The 20,152-nt window shown below is 38.9% G+C and overlaps 2 protein-coding genes and 1 long non-coding RNA gene across 9 annotated transcripts; 2 read left to right on the forward strand and 1 right to left on the reverse strand.

Annotated features, from left to right (window-relative positions):
* Positions 1–1,020: 1,020 nt before the first annotated feature.
* FAM136A (family with sequence similarity 136 member A) lies at positions 1,021–6,056 on the forward strand. The gene is made up of 3 exons (XM_081264183.1): positions 1,021–1,185; positions 2,088–2,228; positions 4,550–6,056. Exons 1-3 carry the CDS (start codon positions 1,099–1,101, stop codon positions 4,736–4,738), a joined length of 417 nt encoding a protein of 138 aa, XP_081120309.1. The 5' UTR covers positions 1,021–1,098; the 3' UTR covers positions 4,739–6,056.
* On the reverse strand, positions 5,234–7,139 carry LOC308632255. The gene is made up of 2 exons (XR_014018459.1): positions 7,039–7,139; positions 5,234–5,428 (listed from the first exon to the last, which is right to left on the reverse strand). It is a non-coding gene; the product is annotated as an uncharacterized lncRNA (long non-coding RNA).
* A 1-nt stretch (position 7,140) lies between these two features.
* SNRPG (small nuclear ribonucleoprotein polypeptide G) lies at positions 7,141–19,378 on the forward strand. Of its 7 annotated transcripts, none has more exons than XM_081264189.1 (5): positions 7,141–7,329; positions 11,140–11,162; positions 12,319–12,443; positions 18,681–18,728; positions 19,170–19,378. In XM_081264189.1, the coding sequence occupies exons 1-4, from the start codon at positions 7,298–7,300 to the stop codon at positions 18,684–18,686; spliced, it is 186 nt and encodes a 61-aa protein (XP_081120315.1). In that variant the 5' UTR covers positions 7,141–7,297; the 3' UTR covers positions 18,687–18,728; positions 19,170–19,378. The 7 variants fall into 7 exon arrangements, with proteins under 7 accessions (XP_081120315.1, XP_081120311.1, XP_081120310.1 ...); XM_081264187.1 differs by lacking the exon at positions 18,681–18,728 and adding an exon at positions 8,666–8,850 and having other exon boundaries at positions 7,153–7,329; XM_081264186.1 differs by lacking the exon at positions 18,681–18,728 and adding an exon at positions 8,709–8,850 and having other exon boundaries at positions 7,153–7,329.
* The last annotated feature ends 774 nt before the right edge of the window (positions 19,379–20,152 follow it).

The raw sequence follows: 20,152 nt of genomic DNA on the forward strand, positions 1-20,152 counted from the left end.
GATGTGTAACCGACGTGATTCTGCAATCTGCATTTGGGGTAAAATTGGGAGTTCATAACCCACTTCAATCTAATGTATGAAATATGATATGTCAAGAGCTTTGTAATGTTGTGAACAACCAATAAAAAAATAAATAAAAAATAAATAAAAATAAATAAATAAAAACAGCCTCCTGTTGCTTTCACATATATGCTTCGCCATTGATTGGATATCTGTACCCCCCCCGCCCTGCCCTTGATGCTAATTTTTTATTATATATATATATATATAAATATATATATATTTATATATATATAATATATATAATATACATATATATACACACACACACATACACACACATCTACCCAATTTCACTTCTAGATATTTACCCAAGATTAAAGAAATCCTGTGTCTTGCAAAAGACTTGCTAAGAGATGTTCCTAGTGACTGCTTTATTCATAACAGCTAATAATTGGACAAGACAAAAATGCCTTCCAACAAGGGAAAGGATAAAGTGTGGTTGCCCATTCAAAGTGATACTCCTCGGCAGCAAAAAGGGAACCAAAAACATGGTTCTACTTCAAAAGCATTATGCTAAGTGGGGGGAAAAAAAAGCTAGACACAATGAGTATATGCTCAATAATCACATACACATGAAGCTTTAGAATGGGAAAAATGTAATCTATAGTAACAGAAAGAGCAGAGTTTGGCAATGGACACGGCTTGTTAAAACTCATCAAGTTGTACACCTAAGATCTGAGTGTTTGTATGTTAATTCCACGGGTTTTTTTTTTTTTAAGAATTTTAAGGATGGAACGGAAGAAGAAATAATGGAGGAGAGAAAAAAGGGAGGCAGGTGGGCAACCAGCCGCAGCGCTCGCTGCCGGGCGGGCGCACATCCCCGCGGTTGCGGGTGGCTGGCTGCGCACCAGCCTGCGGGAGGCGGACCAGGGACTGCGCGGCGTGCGCAAACGCTGGCGTGCAATTGCTCCTTTTGGACGCCAGGGAGCAGCACGGGCCTGGGGAGGGCGGGCCGGAGAGCCGGGACGCGGCGGCGAGGGGTGGAACGTGCGCTGAGTCCTTGTGGGCGCCAGCGCGGCGTTGCGCGGGGTCGTCATGGCGGAGGTGCAGCAGCTCCGGGTGCAGGAGGCGGTGGATTCCATGGTGAAGAGTGTGGAGAGGGAGAACATCCGGAAGATGCAGGTAACAAGGGGGACCGAACTGAGGTCCCCTTTCCTGCGGTCTGATTCCCAGACTCCCTCAGCTGCTGCTCTATGCGCGGCACCGCTGTCCCATCCCTGCAGACCGAGTCTGGGCGCCTCTGGGGTGACCGTGGCGTCCTTCAGCCCGCCTCGCCCTCAGACAGGGCTTTGGAGCTTAGGTTTATCGGGTGAAATTCTTGGCCCGGCCACGCGGTAGGCCGTTGTCCACCCAGTTCGACCTGGATGAGAGGGTTCCACGGGCCGAGTTAGAAGGCTTGGGTGTGTGGGGCGTTCGTCCCGCCCCCCCCCCCCATCCTCTCTGGCTCGGCCCCTTACGCAGGTGAACAGCCCGAGACCCAGAAAGGACAAGATGGAAGGTCAAGTAGAAAAAAAATCTCCCGGTCTCCCCAATAGCCAGGTCATGCCCGGTTCTATTGCCCCGAACCTTGCATTACAAAACGCTAGTGTGTGTACTGTTCTGCTTTGACCCCCCCACCCCGCCCTAAATGTTTTGTGGTTGTTCATCCCGCCTCCCTCACCGGATTGTGGGTTTTCCTTTATACTGTCCCTTGAGTCAAGGATTAATTGGTCGAATGCCATTTGGTGGAAGTAAGATTACTAGGTTGCCGACCTCTGTACCTGTGGGTTACCTGGTTTTACCTGTCCATTTCTTCCTTCCCTATCCACTCAGCCAAAGAATGCCATGAAACACTGTACTAAGCACAGGATAATTTTCTTGGTCGTGGTTTTAAGGTCCTGATATCTATTCTAATGGAAGGTAAAAGCAGGTTAAGAGAGACATGTAAATACACATGTAACCTCCTAAGCCTTGTATTTACTACTTGATCATCTCTGTCTCTCTGAAGCTTTTCTACCTGACCAGGCTCTGTCCTCTCTCCCCAGGGCCTCATGTTCCGGTGCAGCGCCAGCTGCTGTGAGGACAGCCAGGCTTCCATGCAGCAAGTACACCAGTGCATTGAGCGCTGCCATGCACCTCTGGCTCAAGCCCAGGCCTTGGTGACCAGTGAGTTGGAGAAGTTCCAGGTGAGGAATACCCCAAATAGAGGTGTCTTAGTCCTTGATGTACTCAGCAGGAGATAACAAGTGTTTGTTCAGGCTCTTGGCTTTAGTGTCTTAGTTCTGTTTAAATTTGTAATAGTCCTAATGCTAATCAATCTTCCCAGGGTTTGAAATTTTGAAAAGATCCTGAAAGTTGAGTATTAAGTTGAACTATCTTTTCCATAAAACAATGATGTAAAAAGGAATTACCAGACCTGGTGTGGTGGCACAAGCCTGCAATCCCAGCAGCTCAGGAGGCTGAGGCAGGAGGATCACAATTTCAAACCCAGCCTCAGCAATTTAGCAAGGACCTAAGCAACTTAAGAAGACACTGCTCAAAATAAAAAAAGGACTGGGGATATGGCTCAGTGGGTTAAGGGCCCCTGGGTAAATCTCCAGGACAAAAAAAAAAAAAGGAGTTGCCAGGGGAGTTTATGACCAAAAGCCCTTATACTTTGTGTTGTAAAGTTTGGAGTGTTTTAGACACATACAGATAGAGTGTATGCTATGTAGTATAAAATTTTCTAAAACGTATGTTGATCCATTTTTAAGACAGAATTCCCAGGAAACTAGAATAAGACAGTCTTTAAAGGTACACGGTTAGAGCAAAACCCTGCATTTATTTTGTGAACTTACAAGACCCACCCAAGACTACCCCTGCTTGCCTCACCCAAGGGGCAGTTCTGGTGTCACTGGGAGTGGTCATTTATATGAAGCATTTTTGTTGACTGATGCCTGGCTCAGAAACGCCCCCTGACATTCCTAAGAGTGCTGCCTTTTACCTTTTCATTTTATTCCCTTCTTCCATGTATATTTAGAGCCCTCTTCTGAACCAGTCTCTCATAGCCTGAGATTCCATTCACAGGAAAAAGAATCACACCTAATCAAGCATGGTGGCACATGCCTTTAGTCCCAGCTACTAAGAAAGATGAGGGAGGTGGGAAGATCACTTGAACCCAGGAAGGAGTTCAAACCCAGCCAGGGCCAATATAGTAAGAGACTCCACCACCACCACCTCTCAAAATAAATTAATTTATAAAAATAAAAAAGAAGAGGGGCTGGAGGTGTGGCTCAAGCAGTAGCGCGCTCGCCTGGCATGCGTGCAGCCCGGGTTCGATCCTCAGCACCACATACCAACAAAGATGTTGTGTCCGCCGAGAACTAAAAAATAAATATTAAAAAAATTCTCTCTCTCTCTCTCTCTCTCTCTCTCCTATCTCACTCTCTCTTTAAAATAAAAAATAAAAAAGAAGAAATTGCACCTTATGTATGATACATTTTTTACAATTGTGCTATACAAAAACTCTTCAAAATTACTGCCATTATGAAGGGATAATTTCTCCAAGATCATGAAAAACCCTCCAAAGGATTTCTTTGTTCATTTAACAGTTAATTTTATAGACGAGGTCTTTGAAAACTTGATTCTTGGATTACTATATAATTTTCTCCTTCTGTTCTCTTTGTAGTCTTGATTCAGGCAGACTTCCACCTTCCACTGTACCAGAACTGTTCTTGCAGTTGTGAGTGCACCTCTTGGGGATAAATCCAGTGATCATTGTGCAGTCCTCATCTTAATCAACCTATCTGCATCATTATGCAGTGACTCCCTCACCTCTCCGAAGCACTTTATCCTTTGGCCATCAGAGCACCTCTCTCCCTTTCCCTCTTTCTTGGCCTCCTTTGCTGGCACTTTCCTTTCCAACCTCTTGAGCGTTGGAAATGCCCAGGCTATACTGGAACCCTGTCTCTTTTTCTAATTTTTTTCTAATTACTTGTCTGGTCTAATTGTTGTAAGTATCATCTGTATCGGATAACTCCTACATTCACATCTCAGGACCAGACCTCACTCCTGAACTCCAGATTCATATGTCCAATGGTTTCCTCAACAGGTCCACTTACTGATTTTGTTGGTCTCTCCCCTCATTGAAATGCAAGTTCCATGGGGGCAAGAACTTGTATCTGTTTACTCATTGCTATATTCCACAACATTAGAAAAATGACTGATCCTCAATAAATATTTGAATTGAATTGAGTGTTCCTCTGTCACAAAAACAGACAATAAAGAATCAAGACGTTTCAAAATAGTACAGCGGTTTCCACATAATTTACCCTCTTGTTCCCCTTCTTTCTAGTAATGGTTTGTCTGGATCTTCCTGGTGTGACCTTCTGTTTCACCTGAGACAATCTTAATTAATTGAACTTAGTATTCCTTTAACTGATCCAGATATGAATGCCAAGACTAGCACATGATGAGCACTTAGTAAATGGAACCCAGCCTCTCAGCCTTCTCTTCCTTCTTGCTTTAGGACCGCCTGGCCCGGTGTACCATGCATTGCAACGACAAAGCCAAAGATTCAATAGATGCTGGGAATAAAGAGCTTCAGGTGAAGCGGCAACTGGACAGTTGTGTGACCAAGTGTGTGGATGACCACATGCAACTCATCCCAACTATGACCAAGAAGATGAAAGAGTCTCTCTCATCCATTGGGAAATAAAAGTCCTTGCCAGTGACCATTGGGGCTCAGAGCAGGAATCTATTTTAAAAGGATTGAGAATTTTTAGTCTCTTAAGCAAAGTTTATATGAATGAAGAAACTAAGGAAGGCAGCAAGTATAAGGCATATATCACTTGACTCTAGACACTGGTTCCTTTGTGTCTTGATCCAAGAAAATGAAATGGGAAAAAAAAAATGGTGCTAAAATTTGAGTGAAAGGATGGGGGAGCCTTTTAGAGCCTAAATTTTACATGGCAAGTGGTTATCCTGACAGTAGAAAGCTCCCTTGTACCAAGCCAGAGTCCTCTAAGGTACCAGATTCTTACAACACAGGTATCTACAGGATGGCAGGTTCTTCCAGACTGCCAGTGACCTGGTAGAGTTTGAGAAGAGGTGTTTTTTGTTTGTTGCCAACCTCCTGTTTACCAGAAGTAACATACCATTTTCCATAAGCTGTAAAACAAAATCCAGGAGATCACTAATCTAGTAGAGGGGAAAGATTTCCAGATCTTTATTTGGTTTGGTAGTTTTTTATATACAAGGCATGAAGTGGACTTAAGATGTGAATCTGAGAGGGAGAATAGTTTGAATAAGAACTTGGAAAGCTTCAAGCTTCCTTGTATATACCCTTTATGGCCATCAAGGTATGGATTTCTTGACATTTTTATTGCATCTCTCAGCTGGGAGACCACTGCAAAAACACAAGAGGCAATGTCACATTAAGTATGGGAAGCAGAGCTTCTTCTACCAGCATATGAACCTTGAGGCATTCTGCAGCAAAGTGACAGAATAATCTTTCCCCCTTTAAGAGAAAGGAATTTTGATTGTGATACATATACCAGTATCTGGAAATAGTAAAACAGTGACTGTTCACTAGCTAAGGGAATTGTGAAGTACTGTCCTTGGAAGAAAAAAAAAAAAAAAAAAAAAAACAGCTTTTCATAGAACAGAAAGGAACAGAAGCCTAAATCCAGCATTGCTTGTTTAGTTCCCTGAATTAACAGAGCCTTATGGAGATAATCCCCTGGCAACAAGAAAGTTAAAAAGTAAACAGCTTGGGCTAGGAAAAACTGTGACACCCACTCCCACTTTGAGAGCAAAGGAGGGACAACCCACACAGTAACCTTTACCATTTTTGCCTGGGGCCTTTGCAACATGCAATATTCCTGCCCCAACATGGCACCTTAACTTCTGGATAAGGAGCATGTTGTCTTTTTTACAAATTTATTACTTGAAATGATAGTATAGCCTGTTTGCTCTGTCAAGGCTGTAATATATTTTCCTAGTGGTTTGGTTTTAAAATAAATAGTTTCATTATCTCCCTGTGATGATGTTTCTTTGTATCTGGACAGTGATTTTGTCACTTTCTTAGTATGTTTCTTCTCATTATGTGTGAAATTTTTTAAGATGTATGGAAGAGTGGAAATTAATTATATGTTCAGATGTAGGACCAATTCACAGAGGGAAGGCTAGGACATGATGACTTGAAATCCATTAATGAAGAAAAGAAACTAAAAAACCATATGTCAAGTTTCTAGTTTCAACAGTAACAGCAAGTGATGGAAAAGCTACATTGTTATGACCCTTCAAGAGAAAATTCAGTGCCTAGGATTTTTGAGTACCATCATACATCAAATATATGATGTATTTTGTCTTTACTATACTGAACATTAGGAATGCATTTTTAACTTTAATCTGGATTTTACTGTTTGGGATAACAACAGAAAACAAATGGGAATCCACTTTTTAGACTTGTATACTTGATGTTGAAAATCAATACCTCCTTAGAGAATATCTACGCTGCACTTTGCGTTTCATACATTGGGTGCGTGGTACATTGAATGGAGTTCTGGAGGCAGTATTAAAAGAATTACTGGGGACTGGGATTATGACTCAGTGGCAGAGCGCTTGCCTAGCATGCATGAAGCACTAGGTTTGATCCCCAGCACCACATTTAAAAAAAACAAACTAAATAAATAAAGGTATTGTGTTCATCTACAACTAAAAATAATAATTTAAAGAGAGAGAGAGAGAGAAGAAATAATTACTGGGCCATCAATAGGGACCACATTCCAAGGCTCTAGGTTCAAATTCCTGGAGACAGACCCAGCACCCTTACTTCTAAATCACTAATTTGGGTGTTATGGGAAGCCCAGGAACAAAGTAGTAATTCCTGCCAAAGAAATATCATAGGCCCACTCCTCCAGAACTCATTTCCATTCGGCATATATAAAGAAAATAAGCAACATGATCCACAAACATAACTGGCCGGGGTTACCCAGAACCAGACACCTGATTTACCTCAACTTCACAAAAAGGAAACAATCAAGGCCCCTCCTCTCCGTCAAGGCCAATCGCCCACGACGTAACCGGAAACCGGCGCCTGACCAACATGCTTGGACTTCCTGTAAGTATCGCGAGGTGAGATGTAAAAATTACCGACCAACGATTGGCTATCGGGCCGGTGACGTCAATCGTAAAACGCCGAGTCTACCGCGGTAGCGTGAAGGAGGCCGCCAATTCCGATTCAAAGCGGCTTTGAGCTTGAAGAACAGACAATATGAGCAAGGCTCATCCTCCCGAGCTGAAAAAGTGAGTATGTGTGAGGTCCGCACGGAAAGGACCGCTTCCATGCGTGCCCCAAGTTAAGTCTTCTCCATTTCCCGCCATTGTGACTGGCGTGTGTATGCCGAACGGGCTTGGGCCCCTTTCTGCCCATTTCTTATTCGGACCTGAAGCCCCTCGGGATTCACACCAGAGTCTGGCTTTCGAGCCGGAAGCCCGGGCAATCGAAAAGACAAAAATGCATAGCTATTTCTTTGAGCTTTTACTAAGAAATTCCATTCCTTTTTTCTTTCTCCTTTTTAAATATAAGTTCATCTGTAATTCATACATAGAAATCCTACTTACAAGGGCTGGGGTTGTGGCTCAGTGATAGAACACTCGCCCTGGGTTCGAATTCTCAGCACCACATAAATAAATAAAAGTAGTGTGTTCATCTACAACTAAGAAATATTAAAAAAATAAGAAGAAAGAAAGAAATCCTACATATGAATAGGGTACCACGTGCTGTTTCGATACATTCTTGCCCTGTTGTAATTAAGTTAAACTTGAATGTGGTGTTATATCTTGTTCTGGTGTTAGAATTGTGTGAGAACATTAATTTTTCTAACCAAAAAAGGCTAGTCCTTTGGAGTTTTGTTCTGCGACTAGTAGAATCACCATAGATGTCTTTAAGTAGTTCCCGGTTTAAAGCTTAACCTCCGCAAAACTTTTTGCCTGAACTTAACGTATGTCCTGTCTACGAAGTACTTGTCTTCTTTATAACCAAGTGGTAATTTATACATCGTTCTTTATCTGCATGTGTTAATTGGATTGCACAGCCATATAATCTGCCTTTTGTATAATCTGTTTTTTAGTGGTCCTGAAAAAAAGATAGACTTAAGGAAGCGTTTTTATTTAAATGTACATTTTTATCAAAGCAACTACTGTGTGCAAATCCGTGTGTATTTTAATTGAATTTGTTAAAGAATTATTATCTGGGGATAAGATTGGAGGTAGAGTGCTTACCTAACATGCGAGGCCTAGGGTTCAATCCCAGTACAGCAAAAAAGAAGAAAAATTATTAAACCATAAGTTCCAACATTAAGAAGAATAGAGATTTTTGTGACAACGTTTATTTAAAAATTATTTTGTTGGTGAGCTGATGAATGAAGTCTTGTAGGTATCTGAATTCATGAAAGACTGGTAAAATGGTGATTATTTTTTAGCAAAAGGACTGTTCTCACATAATTTTAGATTTCCTTCCTGTTTCTTAACAAATATTTGAGAATTTCAGAGAATGAAACTAGTTCTCATTCTTAGATGTTATGAATTGTTAAATCCTATCAGGTATTCCTGCAAATGAGTAGATTTCTTCTTTCTTTAGTTTCCTGCAGATACTTTCTTCTATCTTTGTATTCTTCTCCTAGCTCAACATTTCTCAGTGATTCTTAAATGGGGCTGAGGAGTTTAGTGCTGCCAGCGTCTAGTGGGTCAAGGTTGGGGATGCTGCTAAACATCCCACAAGATATTGGATGGCCTTCAACAACCAAGAAGTATCTGAACCCAAATGTCAGTAATGCTGAGGGTGTAATACCCTGGCCCAGCTAATTGACCCTCCCACATCTTAAAGTTTGGTGCCCAGATAAGTCTTGCCAATGATTGACTGTGTTTTAACAACTTACCACTGTCTGCAAAATAAAGTCCAGATTTCATATCTTAGCATTCAGTCCCTCCACCTAAACTCCAAGCATCAAATCTTAACAACCACTGATATTTGAGTGTCTTTTTCTTCAAATTGAACCGTTTGTGTTGCACACACTTTCTCACTAACTGGGTGACTTTGGGCAATTTACTTAAACTTTCTGAACCTTGGTTCCCCGTCTGTAAAATGGTGGTAAACAATATAATTCTCTAAGAAATATTTTTTTAAAAAAAGAAGAAAGAATCAAGCTCTTGTTATAATATGCTGCTAAACATAGGTCCTACTAAAATGTATGATTTTATTCATTATACTTAATAAATGTATTTTTATTTGTAAATGTATTTATTCCTGCCTACAGTCAGTCCCCATGTGTTATTATCTTTGAATTCTTCCATGATACCTTTACATTAAAATTGAATGGGGCTGGGGGCATAGCAGGGTACTTGCCTAGCATGTGCAAGGCCCTGGGCTCAATCCCCAGTACCATTAAAAAAAAAAAAAAGATTTTTTTTTTTTCTTTTTAATGGGCCAGGTACCATGCCTGTAATATCAGCTACTTGGGAGGGTGAGACACCAGGATCACAAGTTAAGACCATGTCTCAAAATAAAAAGGGCTGGGGGCTGGAGGTTGTAGCACAGTGGTAGAGCGCTTGCCTAGCATGTGTGAGGCACTAGGTTCAATCCTCAGTACTACATAAAGTAAAAGGTATGTGTCCATCTTCAACTAAAAAAAAAAAAATGTTTTTTTAAATAAAATAAAAACAAAAATGGCTGGGATTGGGCAGCTCAGTGGTAGAACAACCCTGGCAATCCCCTGTAACACCACCACTCCCCCAAAAAAAATTGAACAAAATTTCATATTTTCTGGCCTTTAACTTAAAGTGGTAGGAATTGATTTGGCTGCATGGCTTAATGTTCACATACTATCCTACTGAGATGGGATTTTTCTTATTTAACTGAAATTTCAAAAGAATACATTTATTGTTTTGTGTTGAGAACTGCCCTTAATACTTAAGCTTAATGTTTTAATATTAACCTATTTTTTGTCCCAAAGTCCCAGATGTGAAACACCTATAAGAATTTAAATATAAGGGCTGTGGTGTAGTTTGATGGTAGAGAGCTTGCCTAGCATACACAAGGCCCTGGGTTCAATCTCCAGTACTGGGGAAAATAAAACTTAGATATAGCCAGGCATGGTAGTACATACCTATAATTTCCCAGCTACTTGAGAGGCCAAGGCAGGAAGATTACAAGTTAGAGGCCAGCCTGGGCAATTTAGCCAAATCCTACCTCAAATCAAAAGAGCTGGACAGGCAGGAGTTGTGGCTCAGTGGTAGAGTGCTTGTCTAGGACATGTGAGGCACTGGATTTAATCCTCAGCACCACATAAAAATAAGTAAATAAAAAGTATTGTGTCCGTCTACAACTAAAAAAATTTAAAAAAAAAGGCTACGGGTGTAGCTCAGTGGTAAATTGCCCCTACTTCAATTTCCAGGACTACCCAAGGTGGGGTGGAACTACTGAAATAAGTGCATAGTTATATTGCGATAAAAATATAATTGTAATATGATATTAAGTAATAATATAATCTCTAGATTATGAGTTCTGACCTATTTTAATGAACCTCTGTGAATTTCATTGAACAAGTTGTAAAATTGAAATCTTGGGACTTAATAGGTTAAATAAAACAATACTACTTATTATCTCAGGTATAAAATTAAATACTTATTGAATTGGATATAGTTTGATTACTATTTTGGAAATAACCAGAACATAACCAGATTTTTGTTTTTCTGTTTTGATTATAAAATCCAGTCATTGAAAATTGGGTCAGTGAAGCAACAACATGGTATTGAACAACAGTAATACTTTTGAAATTCACATTTAAGATTCAATTTAATGTAGATTAATATAGTCTACACATTCTGTTTTATTGTCTTGCACCATCCCAAATTTTGTTATTTTGTATGATGTCTAATTTAAGTAACCTTTTGATCCATCACCCTTTACAATAATATAAGATTTTTACTATTTTAAACTTCTTATTCCAATTGTATAAATTTCAGCAAATTATTTTAATTGTACATACTTTTGTGCTTGTTTTTGCTTAAAATTTTTGAAACAGTTATATAATTTTTACCCCTTTGTTTTTTCAGATTTATGGACAAGAAGTTATCATGTAAGTTTGTTGCTTTGTCTTGGTTTTTTTAAATTATTCAGTTGCTTTTTACATGTATCTTTAGTGTCCAGTGTTTGGAGCCACTTGATAAAAATTTAAGCACACAGAACCTCTAATTCACATCCATTCATTAAGTAGGTTTATCAAAATGCTAACCAGACAACTTTATTTACCTAATTTCTAATAGCACTTAAGATTTTGGATAATTTAATATAAACCCTTCCTCACTTTGATAAAATTAACAGAAATTTTCTGTGCTGTAGTATTTGAAATTCAATTCATCAACCTTTTTTTTCGTTTTAAAACAAGCTACAGGGCTGGGGTTGTGGCTCAGCGGTAGAGCACTGGCCTAGCTCTTATGGGGCCCTAGGTTTGATCCTTAGCACCACATATAAATAAACAAAATAAAGGTATTCTGTCCACCTAACTAAAAAAAAATGTTTTTAAAAACAAGCCACAAGGGCTGGAGATGTGGCTCAAGCGGTAGTGCGCTCGCCTGGCGTGCGTGCGGCCCGGGTTCGATCCTCAGCACCACATACCAACAAAGATGTTGTGTCCGCCGAGAACTAAAAAATAAATATTAAAAAAAATAAAAAAATAAAAAAAATAAAAAAAAAAAAAAACAAGCCACAAAGTATTTAAACAAGGAGTGCTTACTCTGTTTCTTGGTAATATATAGGAAAAACAGATTTGTTAAACCTAAATAAAGGGGATGGGGTTGTGGCTCAGGGGTAGAGCACTGCCTAGCAGTGTGAGACACTGGGTTCGATCCTCAGCACCACATAAAGAAATAAAAATATTTAAAAATAAAATAAAAATCTGACCCATGCCATAATTGAAGTACATAGGAATTAAGAGCATTAGGCTTTATAGGTAAGCAGTCTTTAGTTTGATTGAATCTCAGCTGTGACAAACTAACCTTAAAGCTTATTAATTTACAACTTCAGTTCCAGTGCCCTTGGATAAAGATATTATTACTGTTGAGGGTTCTTACAAATTAAAATGTAGAATTAAATATAAAGTGTTTAAGCCAGTGTTTGACATATAGTAATGATAGTGGGTCAAACATCTCAACTACCTGTGTCTTATCATACCTGGTTAGTAACGAATGGCTGTTAATGGATGGTTTTATTAAAACTTTTTTCCCTTTTTATAGTGAAATTAAATGGTGGCAGACATGTCCAAGGCATATTACGGGGATTTGATCCCTTCATGAATCTTGTAATAGATGAATGTGTGGAGATGGCAACTAGTGGACAACAGAACAATATTGGAATGGTGGTAAGTAAAGAGAAGACCTCCATTAGAGATTTCATTTTTTCTTTAGAATATGTATTTTGTTCCCTTACAGTAAATTTTGTAGTTAGAGTATTGACTCCATAAAAGGCAAATATCAGGGAAGGTTAAGACTTCCCATTTCCTTTTTGGTTTATCATACCTGAAAATAAGTTTTCAAGTACACAAAATCTTATAAGGTCCTGTAGCATGAAGTAGCTGTTAAAAATCATTTTTTAACTTTATAAGAGAGACCTATAATCAGTTCTTCAATAAAGTAGTAAAGTAATACTTGAATATGTATATGAATCCCCAAGGCACCTTATTAAAATGCAGAGTCTGATTCAATCGGTGTGGGATAGACCTTGAGATTTTATTTTATTTGTGTACGTAGTTAACTTTAATTTTCTGATTTATCACACCCAAAATTTAAAAGTAGTCGAGGTAAAAGTTGCAAGGGATAATCATGACAGCCATTCACATGGGAGAAAAGAAGGGGGTGTGTGTGTGTGTGTGTTAATTAGACTCTTTATTTTAGGGTAAACATTCCTGTATTCATTAGGCCAGAGTTATGTGGCTACCAAAGAAAGTTTTGGTGTTGTGTTTTTGTGAATGTTTTGTTTTTATTGGTGCATTATAATTGTATATAGTGATGGGACTCATTTCATATGTGTACATGCACACAATATAACAATGTACTTTGGCCAGTATCACTCCCTAGCACTTTCCCCTTTTACTCTGTAGTCCCTTTCCTCTACTGATCTTTTGATTTTCATGAGATTCCCACCTCCACCACCTTTCTTTTCCTTCTGGCTTCCATATATAAGAGAAAACACACAACCCTTGACTTTCAGAGTTTGGCTTATTTTGCTTAATATAATGGTCTCAGGTTCCATCAACTTCCCTGCAAATGACGTGATTTCATTTTTCTTTATGGCTAAGTAAAACTCTATTGTGTATAAATACCACATTTTCTTTAACCATTCATCTGTTGATGGAAACCTAGGCTGGTTCCATAATTTGCCTATTGTGAATTATGCTGCTATAAATATGGGTATGTATTTCTATGATGATTTAATTCCTTAGGATAAATACCAAGTAGTAGTGTAGCTAAGTCATATGGTGGTTCCATGCCTAGTCTTTTGAGAAACCTCCATACTGATTTCCATAGTGGTTATACTAATTTACAGTCGAACCACAGATGTAAAAGTGTTCCTTTTTTTCCCATCCTCAATAGCATTTATTATTGTTTATATCCTTGAAGACTGCCATTCTGACTGGTATGAGATGAAATTTTAGTGTAGTTTTGATTTGCATTTCCCTAATTGCTGATGTTGAACATTTTTCATATATTTATTGGCCATTTGTATTTATTCTTTGAGGAGTATCTGTTTAATTCATTTGCCCATTTATTAATTGAGTTATGTGGGGTTTTGGGGGGTTTTGAGTTTTTTATATATTATAGATACTAATCTTTTGTCAGAAGAGTAGCTAGCAAAGATTTTTCTCATTGTGTATATTCTCTCTCCACATTATTGTTTCCTTTGCCTTGCAGAGGCTTTTTAACTTGACACCATCCCATTTACCAACTCTCAGCGTTATGTCCTGAGCTTTAGGTGTCCTATTGAGAAATTTGTTGCCTGTGTCTATATGCTAGAATATTGACCCTATCTTGTCATCTAGGGGTTGCATAGTTTTTGGTCTAAAAGCCTAAATTTCTTGTAAAAGGTGAATATAAAGACCTCCAAAGAACCCAGTGCAATTGCATGTACATGTAATCCCACGGACTCCAAAGACTGAGCAGAAGGATCACAAGCTAGAAGCCAATGTCAGCAATTTATCGAGATCCCATCTTAAAAATAAAAGGGCTGGGCACTGTGGTGCACATCTGTAATCCCAGGGGGCTCAGTAGGCTAAGGCAGGCGAATCACAAGTTAAAAGCCAGCCTCAGCAACTTAGCGAGATCCTGTCTTAAAATAAAAATAAAAAAAGGCTGGTGATATGGCTCAGTGGTAGAGCATCCCTGGGTTCAATCCCCAGTACCCAAAACAAAAACGAAATTTGACCTCCAAGAAATAGTAAGGGTTAGCCTTGGTGGGTTGGGATTTTTCCCTCCCACTTCTTCCCTGTTGTGCTAGGGATTGGACCCCAGGCTGTATTCCCAGCTCAGTGGATATATAATGTTTGTTTTTTTCCTTAAAGTTTGAGCACTAGAGGGACAAGGATAGACCCAGTTTTGACAAATTCTCCTGTATTTTGTTTTTTTTTATTTGGTCCTGGGGGGTTGAACCCAGAGTCTTCAACATGGCTAGACAAGTGCTCTACCACTGAGCTACATGTCTGGTGCTTTTTTAAATTTATTTTTTGAGATAGAGCCTTGCCAGTTTACCCAAACTGGCTTTGAGTGTGGCCTTCCTGCTTCAGCCACCTACTCAGCTGAGATTATAGAGGCATGTACCACCACTCTTGGCTATGACTTGGGTTTTTTTTTTTTTTTTGCGAGGTTTATGTTAGTACTTATCTCAGATGTGTTTCCATTACTGCATTTTGAAAAGCAAATCAGTAGACTTGACTGAAAAACACCCCAAATTTTCCAGCAAATTGATCTCTACCTTTCAGACACATACCCCTAGAGCTTGTGTCGAATAAAAATATAGTGGAATTAAAACTACTGAATTTGGGCTGGGGTTGTGACTCAGTGGTAGAGCAATTCCTAGCACATGTGAGGCACTGGGTTCGAGCCTCAGCACCACGTAAATATAATTAATTAAAATTATGTCCATCTATGCCTAAAAAAAATTTTTTTTAAACATACTGAATTTGCACCCCCATTACCACCCCCAAATTAGGAATTTCCTCCTGCTGAGAGTGAAATCTGAAGGGCTACAATTCTCCCAACCCTGACAGGTGCCAAAGAAACAGGAGAGCTGAGGCCTGCCCACAGTCCCCTTTTGCTGCCCAGTCCTGTCTAGCACAGGCTAACTAAAAATGCATATATGTTCATTGCACAGCTCCTCTCCTGCTTATTTTCAAGGATTTAAAAGGCAATATATGAAATCATATAAGTTTCTATCTTCCTTCAAAGATGGCTTTGAATAAAACCTCTTTTCTTACCAATTTGACTCCTGATATTTCTGGAGCAGCAATTATTATAGCCTAGCCTCTTTTCCCCCAGAGTCTCTGGGTAACAGAATCATTAACAACCAGGTTCTAATACTCACCAAAAGACTGTCACAGTGGTGCACACTTGTTATGACCTGGTGACTCTGAAGGCTGAGGCAGTAGGATAGCAAGTTGGAAGCTAGCCTGGGCAATTTAATTTAGTAAGACTCTTAAAAAAGGACTGGGGGGGTTGGGCTGGGGATGTGGCTCAAGCGATAGCGCGCTCGCCTGGCATGCGTGCGGCCCGGGGTTCGATCCTCAGCACCACATACAAACAAAGAGGTTGTGTCCGCTGAAAACTAAAAATAATAAATATTGAAATTCTTAAAAAAAAAAAAAAAAAAAGGACTGGAGGTGTAGCTTGGTGATAGAGCACCCCAGTGCCACAGAAAATAAAAAATACATACTCCCAAGCTTCCTTCCAGCCCTTCTTAAAAGTTAGGAAATCTTCATTCCAGTAGAGGATAGATTATATTTTGCATCTCAACAAATGATTCAGAAACATCTTTGGCATCTAAATTTTGATTCTAATTTGAGAAGGGTTTTGTTTTTGTTTTTTGTTTGTTTGTTTCCAGATAATCGTGTGCTCATTAGAATTTTATCATATAAGGAATTGAACTTGGATCATGGGTCTTTCTGTCAATTTTCCCCTGAATCTTGCTGGACTTAATTTTCTTTACAGAGAAATTGGTTAAAAGCAATGCTATCTCAAGTAATTTAAATAATGAGTACCTACTTGCTATGTTAGGTAGTCAGCTCTTTTACTTCAAATATTATGTGACCAAAAAAAGTTTTTTCTCAGTAGACAGTAATTCTTTTAGCTGAGTCATCACTTTCACACAGTGATGATAATACATCAATTATATTTAATAAACAAAAACATTTTAAAGAAAATGCAAAAATGGGAGTGAACTTTTGACTTCTAAAGTAGGAAGAAGGGAAACAGGTTAAATTTTTTTTTTCCTCAGATATTCTTAACAAAGGAGACAGATTATCTTATCCAAGTCAGTGATCCATTGTGTTTTCTGAGGGGAAGGGGTGTGTGTGTGTGTTTGTGTGAATGTTTGTGCGCACATACTCAGGCATATATGTTTTCATTCTGAGGAGGAGATGGATAATTACCTAATAAGTCAACTGTCCTCTTCTGAAACACCCTCCTCCCCCAGAGCTCTTTGTAGTATCACCTGTCTTATTTCCTTAAGATAGGATGACTTTGCTCCAGGTCCCCCAAAGAATATAGTAAAAATTCTGTATATTTTGATGCTGCATGGTTCAGGAGCTCTTGCTAAAATTTTGTATGTATGTTTTTGTTTGTGTGTGTGTGTGTGTGTGTGTGTGTGTGTAAGAATTGTGCTGTAGTAGGATCATCTTATTAGACAACTGCCCTGTGAAGAGGCTGCAAGCCAAAGCAACACTTAACAAAAGGAGGGATATTGATTCTGGATCTGATGTTTCTGGTTAATTGGTAGAATTGAGTCTTGAACATATGGCAGAAGAAGAAGAGCAAAGGTGTTCAACAAGTAGCCTATTCCTAAATACTATGTGATGAGGTTCTCAGATCAGAAAATCTTAGTTTTCTAAAATAACCTCTTTATCACCTTCCACTTCTAGGGTAGAAGTGTCAGACATGGACAAATTTATGAGAAAACTGGGAAGGAAGAAAGCTAGTTATTTTTCATGTTGTGATCAATGCAATGGTTTTTCATCATCTGTTGGTCAAAGGGGGATAAAAAAGGATGTGCTCATGGTAGAGCAGTTAACCTAGCACGCTTGAGGCCCTGAGTTCTATTCCCAGCACCATTAAAATAGAGCCAGGAATTTTAAAAACTAGGTAAACTTACTGTTTAGCTCTCTACATTTCTCTCCCTAACTTACTAAAAGTCACAGATTCCTTTAGTCCTCTTTACTGATTTTAGGGTATTGTTCTCTTAAATCTGCTCTTTAATTCTTTGACGTCTTTCACCATACTAGTTGCTATTAATTCCCAGGCTCTGAGACACTCTCTCACACCTGTTGTGTACCTTCCAGTCTCGTGCAGAGCTCATTTGTTTATTTCACATATATTTTGCCCTATGTTAGAGGTAGTGCACCACAGTCCCTGCTTTCCTAGAATTTAATTTCAGTGGAGACAATAAGTCATAGTGTATGTATAATTAAAGTTACCTGAATGAGGGGAGAAAAGAGCAAGTTTATAACTATTTTCACCTTTGGTAGTGGTCTACAAGTATGGCTCCACTTTGAATTTTACTCAGAATGCCTTTTTTTTTTTTTTAAGTTGTCAATGGACCTTTGTTTTATTCATTAATATGTGGTGCTGAGAATTAAACCCAGTGCCTCGCACATGGTAGGCAAACACTCTTGCCACTGAGCCAGAACCCCAGCCCAAAATGCCTCTATTTTTAATAAACACTTTGATAATCATATTTTTAATCATCCCACTCCTGTCCTTTCATTCTTCAGTTCTACTTCACTGGTCTGTGATCTACAAATCTTCATGATCCATAAGTCCATCAGAGACTTCTTATTTCCAGTCCCTTCCAATTTCCACTTGTTTTTCTATCCCTCTTGAATTTACTTATCACCATTTCATCTATATTCTCATAAATAATCCCCGCTTATCATTATTTATAGCATATTTACTAAGTCAGGCACTGTATTCCTAGGGCCCTTTCTAACTTCCTGCCTCTAAGCACCTTCATTCATATTTACATATGTTGTTGCCAGGACTGTTATTGTCTTTCCTCTAATCATTAAGTTTTATTTTAACTGGCAAACTATTGGTTTGCCAGTTAAATGCCCTCCATTTTAAGATTGGCTTTTGAGACCTTTTAAGATTGGATACCAAGTATCTTGGTTTCCACCTTCCTTCATGACTTTCCTGTGACATTCAAATTAGATTCTTTCCTTATTCCCTTATACTTTGTCTTCATGCTCATTCTGTTGAGAATTTACCCTGTCGAAGTTCTACCCACTTTCCTAAGTAGGTCCAGCTGATATTGCACAAATTCCCTCCTAAGTTTTTTCACATATGTATGTACTGACATATACCCTTCTTTGCCTGTTTTTCCCATTGATTTTTAGATCTGAAGGACAGGACTGTGTATGTTTTGAGTCCTGTAAGTTTAAAAGGTAAATTGAATGAGTGGGGATTTGGCATCTCAAAAAGTAATTATTGGCTGGATGCAGTAGCACACGCCTATTATCTCAGCAGCTCGGGAGGCTGAGACAATAGGATCATGAGTTCAAAACCAACCTCAGCAATGACAAAGTGCTAAGGCAACTCAGTAAGACCCGTTCTTTAAATAAAATACAAAATAAGACTGGAGATGTGGCTCAGTGGTTGGTTGAGTGCCCCTGAGTTCAATATCTGGTACCCCCTGCACCCCCAAAAGAAAAGAAATTATGTATCTCTTCCAAAGGTCTTAGTATACTGTTTCATGTCAGGATTAAAAGATTTATTTGGTCGCCCTATGACTTGAAAAAAGTCTCACAAACTGATATGTAATGTGGAAAATCTATTAATGATTTGGTAGAAATTATCTACTGAATGAAATTTACTTTTCTTTCCAGGTAATACGAGGAAACAGTATCATCATGTTAGAAGCCTTAGAACGAGTATAAATAACGGCTGTTCAGCAGAGAAATCTGTGTCCTCCCTCCAGAAGCCCTGTTTAACTATGACTTGAAAATTGGGTCATGTACACTTTCATATTAAACTTTTTGTTAAATAAACTTCAATAGCAAAAAGCTTTGTCAGATGTTTTGAATGCAGACATAGAATGTTAGCTCCTAACTTTTCTAACATGAATTTTCATGGTTGAGACTGATTCTAAAAAGTATATTTATACATTAAAATAGGAGAATCTTACTGAGTGTGAAACATTATAAGGATTTTTCTCCATTTTTTAGTGCTGAGAGAAAGAAACAGCCAACCTGAATGCATGAGTGGGGTTACTATGAAACATGTAAACTGGTAACTTATACTCTGACTTTTCCAAGTGTAGATTATCCCTTATCCAAATGCTTGGGATCAGAAGTGTTTCAGATTTCAGAATATTTGTACAAACAGTAAGTTATGGGATGAGACCCAAAGCTAGTGTTTGCTGCATTTTGACAGCAGCTAGTCGCATGAGGACTGGTATGAGTGCTCCAAAAAAAAAAGTTGTAGCATTGCAGATAACGACTGCTCATTCTGTACATCTACATTCTAAGTATAGTGCAACAGAAGTAAAACACAGGACGTAATAATATAGTGTTGTTGGTTTTTTTTTTTTTTTTAAAGACAGAGAGGAGAGAGAATTTTTTAATATTTATTTATTTTTTTTTAGTTCTCGGCGGACACAACATCTTTGTTGGTATGTGGTGCTGAGGATCGAACCCGGGCCGCACGCATGCCAGGCGAGCGCGCTACCGCTTGAGCCACATCCCCAGCCCAGTGGTTTATTTTTTAAACATAATCATTACATGGAGAAATTTTGAAGCATAGAAATAGAATTTCAGAGAAAAGCATTCCAGTGTATTGTGGCTCTTAGAATAGAGAAGAGCAGTGAGAA

This window comes from Spermophilus citellus (genome assembly GCF_964194105.1).
Source record: "Spermophilus citellus genome assembly, chromosome: 13".
NCBI classification, from domain to species: Eukaryota; Metazoa; Chordata; class Mammalia; order Rodentia; family Sciuridae; genus Spermophilus; species Spermophilus citellus.

Bases quoted from the DNA above. Each gene is read 5' to 3' on its own strand.
- FAM136A (XM_081264183.1), top strand. From the start codon at position 1,099: ATGGCGGAGGTGCAGCAGCTCCGGGTGCAGGAGGCGGTGGATTCCATG. The intron at 1,186-2,087 runs GTAACAAGGGGG...CTCTCTCCCCAG, and splicing joins AGAACATCCGGAAGATGCAG to GGCCTCATGTTCCGGTGCAG. The intron at 2,229-4,549 runs GTGAGGAATACC...TTCTTGCTTTAG, and splicing joins GTGAGTTGGAGAAGTTCCAG to GACCGCCTGGCCCGGTGTAC.
- SNRPG (XM_081264184.1), top strand. From the start codon at position 7,298: ATGAGCAAGGCTCATCCTCCCGAGCTGAAAAA. The intron at 7,330-11,139 runs GTGAGTATGTGT...TTGTTTTTTCAG, and splicing joins CATCCTCCCGAGCTGAAAAA to ATTTATGGACAAGAAGTTAT. The intron at 11,163-12,318 runs GTAAGTTTGTTG...CCCTTTTTATAG, and splicing joins TATGGACAAGAAGTTATCAT to TGAAATTAAATGGTGGCAGA.